Raw genomic sequence first — 12,794 nt, forward strand, 5'->3', positions numbered from 1 at the left:
GCTGCTGCACAGTTACATTCTTTTTCTCAAAACCTCAGTGCCTAAAAGACTATAACAGTGAAGAAATGGAACTTAACTCACAAAGACTTTAATCAAACATCAACTGAGAGCATTAATTCAAACTATGATATGTATGTAAGAAGGTTTCAGTTTTAAGGTACTAAGCTCTAGTTCAATGCCTAGAACTCACATGCAGCGTTATCAGCCAGAGCCAAGTCTTTACATGTTTATGCAGCAATCCTGTGCAGCATTGCTTAGTTTGATTAAGTTGGTTAATTAATACAGTAGATGCTGCTTAATATGCTCATGGTTAATGTTATTAATATAGAATTGCTGAAGTCCTGACTGTTTGTATATGAAAACACTGAAAATACTTTGCTTACTGTGATCAACAATTCAGATAATAAGATCAAAATACTATACAATAATTTTTTTTTAAACTGAAGTTACCAAATATGGTCAAAATAGATTATGAAAATTGGCAAGTAACAAAGAAAATCGCCAAATAAGGGAATAAGTAAACAAACAGCATGGGATCAATTTTAATCAGCCATTTAAAATTAAGGAAAAAAGTTAACCTTAGTTTGGTGTAGATTTTGAATAACTACTTCTATTTTTAAGAGGTGGACACAGGTCCCTCTTTTTCAGGAGCAAGAAAAATTTCAGCAGAGTTTACCTCCCCTTTTTCTTGCTCCTGGAAGGAAAAAAAAAATCTATGAAAACATTTACTATGATTGCTTTTTTTTCACCCGAATTTTAAATTTTACATTGAAATGTTCTCTTTCAATGAGACATACCTGCCAAGTATTAAGATTAGCATTTCAGTATTGGTCAAATAGCTTCTAGAAATATTCTGAATAATTCATAAATGAACTTCTACATTAAAGAAATTCTGATCAGCTGATAAACAAAAATTCTTTGTTAAAATGCTGTGAAAGTGCCTATTTATACGTCTCTGGTTTATATTAAAAGCCACTGTTATTTTGAAGAGTATTTTTTCTTTATTGCTTAATCAAAACAATCATAGACAAATAAATGTGATCATATAAAATGGCACTTAACTGCACAGGAGCATTTTTGCAGCACTGTTTTTACAACCATGGAAGAGGCAAAGACCAATTATTTTCTTTTTGTGTAAAGAAGTTGTGAAAACTTCAAATATTTTTCAACATTTGTGAGAAGTATTCTGACTAAGGCAGATTAAAGAGACACCAAAAATGTTCTTTGAGGATGATTTAAAAAAGTAGTTTTTCATTGGGATAAGTATATTCAAATAAATAAGTATTGAAAAGCACCATTATAATTTTGATGAAAATTGATGAAATAAAAAAAAATTATACCTAAACTTCTGAAACTTTGGGAACATCTCTTGCGTAAGTTAGAGAAGATTATAGCATCAAAAGTCTGTATTTATTTTTAAGATATTCACTTTTCTCTAAAACTTCACCATCACACATTACTTCAGTTTTGTCTGTTTCATGATTAAATTTTGTACTGTATGCATAATGCTCAGTTTTTAGTTTGTATTTAGTGCAATGACAGTATGTATCACCTAACATAACTTCAATTTTATCTACCAGTAAAAAAAAAAAAAAAATTTTTTTTTTTTTTTTTAGTATGTAAAATCACTTTGGAACATCAGTGTACAAAAGAGGAATCACTTTAATACTTGAAATTATTCAAGAATTACTAAATTTCTTAGATTTCAATCTTTTAAAGAAAATTTTGGGAGAAAAAATAAATGGAAACTCAGCAGACAAATAAATGTAAATCAGCAGACAAATAAATGTAACGGATTTTCAAATCTGATGACAAACCCGTGCCTAATGAAATCATTCCACATCACTCCATTATTTACAAAACAAATGCATGAAATGCAAAAATTTCAAACACAAAAGATATATTCAAAATACATTTATTTTAAACATTATATAACTTATGATTTGAAATTTGCTATTTCAGGTTTTCAGTGCTGGTAAAATTAGTTTTGATGCATTTTTGAGACCAATGTCATTAAAGTTCCTTACATGTTGGAGATGAAACTAGCAGAAATTTCAGAAGTTAATGACCGAAGAAAGTTTTTGTGTATGAAACTTATTACAGAAAACCAATGGTAATTTCTTAAATTTTAGAAAAATATTTTCCTCATATTTTCATTTAAGCTTTCCTAGATGCTGTTTGATTAAAAGCCATAAAAATACTTGTATGTTAGAAACAAGAGTTACCCATTTTAACTACAAATCACATGCAATATTATTTCTATTAAATGTATTATTAATTTCATGAACATAACAACATTTCATAAGCAACTGAATGAATAAAAAATACTTATGATTACTATATTGTGATAATTTCACCCCATATATGTTCAGCAGCATTAAAATACATCATATATTCATAAAAATGCAACACAAAATATTATGAAATGAAAATAAGTGGCTTACACAGAATATGGCAAATAATAAGGCAAAATTTTATAAGCACAGAATATAGTTACATTAACCTTCCATAAGATAAAACTTACCATATGTTTTTCTAGATTCTAAAAGGTCAAAGTAAAATTTTGAACCAGTAAAAATAAGTGAAAATACTTCATCTACTGGTAAAGGAAACACTGCATTGAGAACTTCTTTGCCTTCATGGCTAGGGCATGGACATTTGTATTCAAGCTCTGTAATATTTAAAGAAAGAAAAATAACAATATTCCATAAATAACAATCATCCATACAATGATTAAATATGGCAAATAAATATCAATTTTATACATACCATCATAATATATATATATATATATATATATATATATATATATATATATATATATATATATATAAGAGATGCATAATAACTTAAGCTACTTTAAAAATATATCTGCTTCAAACTGATTTTAAGTGTAGAGACTCAAGACAAAAGACCAAATTCAAATTGCCTCTTGAAATGCACTAAGGCTTCAATTACTAAGATGAGATATTCAGATTAAAAAATTGACTTTTCGCACTATGTCCACCATCTGAAGATTTTTCTCTTCAGCCGAAAAACTTTTAATAAACATTTTAATTAAAAACATTGACATGATTAGTTTTACTGATGTCAAATAGAAACGTTCACATAAAAAAGAATAAAACTGTTGCAATTTCAGTAGCCCTCAATTACTAGTATCATCTCAATAACATAGTAACTCTATCATTTCAGTAATATAGTATAACTACATCAATACTATAGGTTAAACACTAAATACAGAAAAAACTCTAGCATCTCATTCATTTTATCAACCTAACTTGATGAGTGAAAAAAAATATTTGAGCAACATTTGCTTTTGCATTTTCTCAGAATACTTTTTAAATCAAAGCAAGAATATAAAAGGGAGAATTATTTCCATAGTTAACACAGAAAAATGCTAAATACAGTAAACTATGGAACTAATTCTCCCCTTTCTACCTTTGCTTTGATTTAGAAAGGATTCTGAAACAGAAATGTTGCTTAAATCTCCCCTTCTCATCAAATTACGTCGAGAAATTGAAGAAGATGCTAGAGTTTTAAGCTCTTAATGAGCATAGTTAAGAATAATTTAACTGAATTTAAGAATATACTCTTAATATATATAAGAATGTGCATTGCTTGGCTGCCTCCTAAATATTTTCATAAACTTGTCAAGATAAAGCAAGAAATAGTCAAATGCAATTAGAAATATATTATGGACCATTTCTATAAGAATAAACTGCACATTAAGGGGTTGATTATGTACTTTATCTACCAAGTTTCATTCATATTGTTTTAAAAATACAGATACATTCTTAAAAACTTCATTCTTAAATTCGTCTGTCATCAAATGAAAATTTGAAATTTTGTAAACCCCCTTAATTTTGTTTTTTCTTACTTTCATACGAAGGATTTAAGAGAATCTTTTAGAGATCACTGGATTCTATTTACATTTTAAAATATGCCACCTCAGTAAGTTTTATATTAAATATGTAGTAACAATGGTTCAAAACAATAAATTGCTACTTAAATTAATTTTGAAACTCCAAGTAAGAAAAACATGTCTAAATTAAATTCATTTGTGACTGCAGTTGCTTAAATAAAGACTGACTGCCCATCTCTTAATTTCTTTTAAAACAGGAATTTTCAACAGCTATAAAATCTGAAAAGTGCCTGAGACTTTCCTAATTGTAAATAGCATTTAGTTTGGTTAGTGAATCTATATTTTATAACATTTTTAACTCAGTTAAGTAAAATAAACATTCCATGGCTACAAGTAATACTTTGAAAAATTTAACAATCTAGAGAAAAGCACAGAAATTTTATTCAAATCATATAAATTTGCTCTTGTAATCATAAATTTCTCATACCTAATAATTAAATCATAAATGTTTGTGAGCCTGGCATATAACAGAATATTTTACTAAATGTATAATGTAAAACTAGAAGTTTGGGAACAGAAAATTTAAGCAGGAAAAAATAATCCATAGAACAAATATAATATTTCCAATTTTTAAGTAACTAGCCACTCGTGCAGGCGATACATTAATTTTAACGAACCCATTTATTGTAATTTTAAAGGTACAGTAGTACTTAATAATAAGTGAAATCAATCTTCATTTACTGCTTTCAAATTGCTTAGTTTGTTAATTAATAACAAAACGAATTAAAAAGAAAAATTTAATAGCTTACATTTTCATAAAAGACAACACACCAGCATGGAAGATAAAAATATTTTAATTCGAACAGTGGCAATACATTTCCTTTATAAATCGCTGAGTTTGTTGATGCAATTTGAAACAAATACAGTCAAAAGTCTTTAATCTGTAATGATCCATAATCCGGACCTACAAACTTTTTGCGCATGTGTCAATGCATTATGCGCATAATACCTTTACGCATGCGCATATGCGTCTATGCATGCACATAATACGTTTATGCATGCGCGTTTAATGTATAACGGATGATATAAGCTAAGCTAAAATTATCTAATTATCTATTTCAGTTAATGTAGCAGATTGAGTTGTTCCTTAAGCTTTGAGTTGGATCCGGCTTTTTATTTTTTGCAGACTGTTAGAGCAATTTTATAAAAGTAAGCTTAAACTTTCGATTATGTCAAAAAGAATTTCCGATTCTGGAGCTACCAAAGGATCTACAAAGCGAAAGCATGTTCGATGTCCATCAAACAAAAAGAGGAATTGCTGCAAAAAATGGATAAAGGCATATCCTTTGATTCTCTAACCATTTCGAAATATGTTTATCAATTTCACGCTGCTGTGTGGGGGGGGGACGACGCAACGCGCAATGAACTGGAAGTTGATCTGTCAGCACTATCCTTATGTTCAGGGCAGATGTTTTTATTTTATTCGGCTTATAATTCCTAACTAAATGCAGTATTTCATCTCGATATACTCCTTTGATATGATTTAAATCAAATTCCTTGTCATTATAAATATCACGAATACACGTCAAATAGTTTTCTGGTTGCAATTTTCGAATTTCGACTATGCATAATGCATGCTTTACGCATGCACGCATTGAAAGAAATGTTTAACAAAGTAAACAAATAAATATTAAGCTTTTTTTTTTTTTTTTTTGTAAATTTTGATACTCTTTAGATCATAATTGCTCTTTATTTCCTAAATTATGGTTTCATATTTTTAATTTTATAATTTCTGCATGCCATCTTACCAGCTTTAAACTGATGATCTATAATCCGGAAAAACCGATAACATGGAATTGCCGAAGTCCCGACGAGTACGGATTAAAGACTTTTGACTGTATTAACATGCTTCACCGAGCAACATATTTCTTTTACATTGTTAAGTTTCCTTATTAAATCTGAAACAAACATCTTATGCATTGTTGAGTGGCAACACAAAGCTTTTATATCACTTACTTTGTTAATCAAAAGTTTCTTAAATCTGCACAAAATATGAAATAGATAAAATATAAATTCAAAATTCAGACTTAAAGGAACACATGTAGGTTGTAGGATTATGTATGTTCAAATTTCGGTAACTCAGCCATTTTTCAACAACGCAATTAAATTCAAAAGACAAATACACTGCATTTGGCCAAGTGGCAACGCAATACTACTTCTTTTATATCGCTGAGTTGAAACATAAATCATTCTTTTCAGGGTGGCAACACAAAGCTAAAATCTCTAGCTGCTAGTCAAAACTGCATTAATTTTGAAGAAAATGAAAATAAATAAATAAAAAAAAAAAATTCGATACTCAAGATTTGGCCTTTGAGACGCACACATTTGGGTCAAGGACTACATGTGTTCAAAGTTGGTGGCTCTAAATGCTACCATTTTCCCATAAAACATGGAACATACATACATACATACATACATAAAAATTCTTTATTACTTAATAATAGAGATACTTAATAATAACTCAAAATGAACACATTAACAAAATATTGTTCAAAAAAAGAATTCTGATACCATTGCTGCTGCCAATATCTCAAAAATTAGCAGATTTACCTAGAATTTCTTGTATATATATATATATATATAGTAAAGTTAAATTAAACTAAATCATTCTCTTGTGGCATTGCTGCAAAGAATGAAATTTGAATTTAATTTATTTTTAATTTTTTAGGATTAAAAAAAATTTGGGGGGAATATTATATTTATTCATGGATTTTGATACCTGCACTTATTTACATGTGCTCTCAGAATTTAAATGATATTGTAGATTAGTTTGCAGTAATAATTAATTAATTTGTTACAATTAAAATTTCATAATTTAAATTTAATTTTTAATTACCTTTAAATTTGCTTTTATGAATAAAGACTGTTTGTTAAAATATATTGTTATGTTTTTTTCTGACACCAGTAGTTAAGTTTTTTTCTTCCTTCAGGTTCATATGGGGTTTGTAGATTTGGAGTGAATAATGACGACACTCGATAATGGAGTATCGAAACACACTTTATTTAGCCAATATTAATCAGGACAGCTCCAACACACTTTTTACAGTCGTCGAAGATCTACTATAAACACGCCGGAACAATCAGCGACACAGCCTACACACTGTCAAGCAATAATGGTAGAGACAGCTTCCTACAAAGCACCAGAGTACAGCTCCCGATTCTGCTTGGTTGTTCTCGGAACTCCCCGTACTCTCGAGATTCTCCACACTACAACTTGCGATGCACTCGATGACACACGAGCACAGCTCCTGACTCATCAGTTCAGTCATTCCCGGAGCTCAACACGCTCTCTTGACGATGCACTAACCGCACTTCACTAAGAGACTCCTTCTGTGAACACGACGACCCACTCTGCACTCGCTGCCCGGCTTTCAACTCGATCGACTTTGCATGGACTGACTATCTCGCACTTTAGACGAGGTACACTCTCGATACTAACTAACTGTGGACCAGCAGGGTTGATATAGCTTTCGGCTTGTGTTCAAGAACAGTCTGGGCTAAACCGGTAAGAATTCGTTCCAGAAGGTTCTCCGTCTGTCCATGGGATACTGCCAATTTTGTAGCCAAATGGGTGATTTCTCGCCACATGTGGCAATCCTGCCTTCCCTTGACATTTTATGGCAACCCTAAAACTGCTTTGCGGGGAAGCTATCTCACCACACCTTGACATTTCGTAACACTGACCCCTCCCAAGGACTGCATGTTCCGAGCAGTGCAACCCTTGGTCAGAAACAAAACATAATAAAACAAACAAGTAACATAACTAAAGAAACAAATATTTACACTATTTACAAGTTATATACACAAATTAAACACATCACAATTTTAAATTATACACATTAAAGTTAAGAATGAATTTCAGTCTCTGTCTTTTCATTAAAATATATTCGGGTCAAATACTTTTCCACTGCAGTTTCCAGATGCATTTCTGTTTTGTGTATCACAATCTGAAGATATAGTCCTTTCAGACTTGTCATCCACAGGAAGATGTGAAACAGTTTGTTCACCACTCTGTAGTTCATTTGCAGCATGCATACAGTTCACCTCGGTATTTTTAGCAGCTGGTACATACTCTTTTTCCCCCGTTTCCTGGAAACCAGCTTCAAATTCTGCATCAGAGTCATGAACAGAACCCGATACCTTACAGACGCAAGTATCCTGTTTAGAATCAAGTCCACGCCTGCATAATCTGTATTAGGAGACACACAGTTTGTGGAGTGGGTGAATTTTCTTGCAATACTGGAGCACACTGCTTAAGCTGCACATCAACTTCTCTTATCTCTGCATCACATGCATTTGTAGATGGTTCAATACTCACTAACTATCCGTTTACTTTACTATCCGTTTCGTTGAACTTAACAGTCGCATTTTCACTTTCATCCACTTCCACTTCAGACACTTAAGAATCAGGAACTTTATTTACATGAATTATTTCTTCACCTCTTTCAGAAGCTTTATAAGCCACTTCGTCTATTTCTTCATGTTTACGAACAGTATTATCACCGTTTTCCAGTTCATTTTAGGACATCTGAGGACGAAGCATCTTCCCTGCCTTTTTCTTCATCTTTTCGTTTTCTTTCTTTAATCTCGTAAGATGTTTCACCCTTTATTTCTTTAGCTTTCTCGGATACTTCACCAGATACTTTCTTCATTTCTTCATTCTCTGATTCTTCAGATGCCACTTCCATCATTTCCGCATCTTCTTTTACGGCTCCAGTTTCTTCTGCAAGCTCCACTTTCACCTGTTGGAGTTGCTCTTGTACCTTTTCTTGGCCGGCATTTATTTCTTCTTGCCAGGTTTTCTTCTCTTCCAGTCCGGGTTTCATCTCTTTCAGTGCGGCTTTGATTTCAGCTTTCATCTCTTCCTGTCCGGCTTTCAACTCGGCTAAAAGGTCCATCAAAGACTTCGTTTCTTCTGCCATGGCTTTCCTTTGCAGGCGGATCACTGGCATTCACTCGCAAACCCCACTCCTGACACCAATTGTTATGTTTTTTTTCTTCTATTACATTTGTACGGGGTTCGTATGGATTTGGAGTGAATAATGACGACACTACTTGATGAAGTATCGAAACGCACTTTATTAGCCAGTATTGTCAAGACAGCTCCAAAACACGTTTTACAATCATCAATGAACTACTATAGACACGCTGACAAGTTCAGCGACACAGCCTTCACACTGTCAGGCAATAACCGTGGAGACAGCTTCATTGCAAAGCACCCGAGTACAGCTTCCAACTCTGCTTGGTTTTCTCGGAATTCCACGTACTCTCGAGACTCTCCACGCAATGCACTCGACGATACACAAGAGTATAGCTCTCGACTCAGCACAGCCTAAGACAAAACTCGACGAAAGAGACTCTCTCGATTTCTTGAAAACCAGTTTCGATGTTTGCAAACTATTGAGTTTAAACTTCGAAAACAATTTTTTTTCCCCCTTGTAACTTGTATGTATATCTAAAATGTTTTTTATCATTTACTACTGGGGGGGGGGAAATACTAATCATGCATACAATTTAGAGGAGCATACAAAAAAGCAAAAAGCTTTCTTAAGGTCCAAAAACATAAATATTCGCACTTCATAACTTATAGTAATCAAAAAAGGTTCCCATTGTAGAGCAATTCTCTCTCTCTCTCTTAAAAGAAAAAAAAAGAGGAAACTTTCCATCAGCTTATACTTTTCAGTATTTTGAGAACTGCCAATTAAATTGCTCACAGGTGCAGAAATTCTTAACCCTAACACCCATTTTTAATAATGGTTGTAGTAAGTACAGCTTCACTCACTTTAGGTATTTTATAACGTTTAACACAGCTTTTTAACTCTAAAAGCGTTTACTTCCTTTATTCTATATAAACATTTCTCTGAAGATTACCAGGTGTACATAAGTTTCAATTTTTTTTTTTTTTTTTTTTTTTTTTTTTTTTTTTTTTTTAATTTCAGTATTATGCAGCTACTTGAATTTTTTTACTCAAAATTTTTCATGTATCAGTAGTGTGCAGCTATTCGAATTTTTTCAATTTTCCATTTCCTTTTAGAATTCATTTCAAGATGATAATATATATCAATAATGTGTTCATCCACACTTGTTGGTACAGAAGCTGTGCTGTTTTCTCAACTGCTATATTTAAGAAGTGACAGCTGCACTACATAATTTGCAAGGTCTGAATTCCCCCCCTTTTATTTATTTATTTATTTTTTATTTATTTATTTATTTAAATACCTGCAACACCAGTCTTCAAGCCTACCACTAATATGTCATGCTAAGCAATTATCCAGCAGAACTGCATTTTCTTTTAAAGTTTTAATAATTAGCTGTGCTATATTAAAGATATTGTCAAATCTCCTTCTAAAGTGAGGACGGAAAGCAAACTATACTCAATTTCTGAAAACGGCAAAATAGAGCTGTTTCAATGCAATTCAATAACTGTATATTTACTTTTCACACCCATTTCTTTAACAATTGCTGCTGTTTTTGTTTCTTGCGCTTGAGCATTTCTTAGCAACTTCATTATTGGGAAGAACAAGCCCTGTTCGTTTATAACTCCTTTTGGTCATTTGTTTCTCCAGAAAAATTTAGTTCCCCCCAATACAACTCATCTCGTTGTGCTTTTGTGTATGTGCACGTTTAAGAACATTGGCCCTTCCACTATGAGAAATCGAAAAATCGTAATGATAAACAGCACACATCACAAGGAAAGTTCTCTGTGCATGAATTTGGAAAAGTACATGACAACTGTTTCTCATACATAGTACACATTACTAAGACAAAAGATAGCAATTCCTTAAACTGTTTCTTTAACTCAGAGCAAAACAAACGAAATAACAAACCCAATCTTGCTTTGTGCTTATTGGCTAATATATGCCAGATGACCCACAGCAGTGCTTGATGCTCACTGGAGAACTATAACACAATGTTTTCAGACACATGTGCTCTAACACACAAAACTGAAGCATGTCATAATGTCTCAATAATGAAACGACTTTGAATTTCTTCTATATGTAATCTAGAGAAAACCCAAGGGCTTTCAGATGCCAAAAAACCACCTTTTTGGGGTGCAAATAACAAAGTATTAAGCCAAGCTACATAAAAATCAAGAAATATTTTAAGAATAAGCAAAAGTTGGAAGAAATCTGTTGTAAATAAGGTTGGCAGGAGTACGGTCGGAAATTGGGAATCTCCCACCTAAATCGGGAAAGCTGACAACTCTGTAATATGCATCTGATTTTACCGTGCTTAAAAGCACTTATTTTGCAAGAAATTTAAGACAGACAATCAGTTCTTCTTTAAGAAATTGATGATACAAATGAATCTCATGTTTATACAAGTTTTCTACTTAAAGTTTGCCCAATAGCGGCCGAGCGGTAAAGTCGCTGAACACTGGTAGTTCGGTCCGGGGTTCGAATCCCGCGAACGGGCTGGCTGCATGGGCGTTTTCGTGGTTTTCCCCATGTGTAATGTGTATACGAGCCAGTTTCCCTTAGAAAGTCCTCCATGAAGGCATCCCTCCCCTTAGGCATATAGCCCTAGTGTGCTTTGCTGTAATCTCAATAAACCAAACCAAACCAACCTACTTAAAGTTTTAAAATGAATTCAAGAATCTTTAGTACCAGTTTACTACTAAACTCTACCAGAAAGAGTCCATTACTTATTAATAAGCTCTTAATTTTAAAACACCCTATGGCAGCACACCTCATATTTTATTAAAATAAATACATCTGAAAATTCCAGACTTTATTAATGAGATAAAATATCAAAACACTTTTGCCTGATTAACATTTGAAAAGATTTATTATTATTATTAGAGCTAGATTTACATTTTCTGGAAGATATGCATAACAAATGGCTATTAAGCTAAATAGTTTTATGATCAAGCTGATTCTAAGTACTGAAATATTTCATTCAACTTACAAAGAAAGTACAGCTCAATTGATTTTTTGTTTTGTTATTTGAGTATAAAATAAGGGAAGATTCACCATAAAAATCTATTTCATTACATCATGTTAAATGTCTGCCATTTTTGAAAATACATATGTGAAACAACATAATCTTTGTTTTACGAATAGAAGAAGAAAGAATTGAAAAGACTCACTTTCAATCTCATGCATGCAATGTTCTTATGAATTTCATATCAATTTAATAAAATAAAAAATATTAGCATAAATAAGAAATAAAAAGTGGAAGCTATGGAGCATATAAAATTTAGTTGTGTACATTTAAAATATTACCTAATGCTAAAATAAATATAAAAGTAGCAGATACCCATAGAATATCAATTTTCAATGAATAGAATTGTCAAATTATTTAAGATAATAAATGTATTGTGTATATTTAATATAGATTTAACTGATTATGACAACAATAATAAATTACTATTATCTACAATAATAAAATAGAAAAGTTATGCGTGTATCACTCAGCGCATAAATGATAAAGATCAGAGCTACGAATTTTGGTAGACATGTTCCATGTGAAGATGTGCATCTCGGAGCATTTTTTTTCCCCAAAAAATTCAATTTAAACTTTTTTTACTTTTTTTAAAGTTGAAAACATTTGTGAATTTTTTTAACATACCTTTGCTTAAAGAAAGTAATTCAAATTCCAGAATTTCATAGTTTGCACCAACAAATCTTTTAATTCATTTTGAAAAACAGAAGATATCCATCACATGGTTCAATGCTATAACCATATCCTTCACTGGCTGTTACTTTGATGCATGTCACAGGAAAATACAAATTTTTTGAACCATTCTGCTTCCTTTTTATTTTTTTATTAATTACTAATTAATTTGATAAAATTTATTTGTTGGTTGATTTTTATGTATATTTGGATTCCGTTCTTCCTTACTTATTGCTAATTAAGTTAGGCTTAATAT

The 12,794-nt window shown here is 31.7% G+C and overlaps 1 protein-coding gene across 1 annotated transcript in view; it reads right to left on the minus strand.

Moving 5' to 3' along the window:
• GramD1B (GRAM domain containing 1B) overlaps positions 1–12,794 on the minus strand; it is a 115,539-nt gene that overhangs the window by 44,937 nt on the left and 57,808 nt on the right. Inside the window, exon 9 of the mRNA XM_035370952.2 lies at positions 2,525–2,671. Coding sequence (XP_035226843.1) covers positions 2,525–2,671 — 147 coding nt within the window. The remainder of the gene's footprint in view (positions 1–2,524; positions 2,672–12,794) is intronic.

The sequence above is a fragment of the Stegodyphus dumicola genome, chromosome 5, assembly GCF_044657685.1.
Source record: "Stegodyphus dumicola isolate Sdum_Otavi_A_Nest chromosome 5, ASM4465768v1".
Taxonomy (NCBI): Eukaryota; Metazoa; Arthropoda; class Arachnida; order Araneae; family Eresidae; genus Stegodyphus; species Stegodyphus dumicola.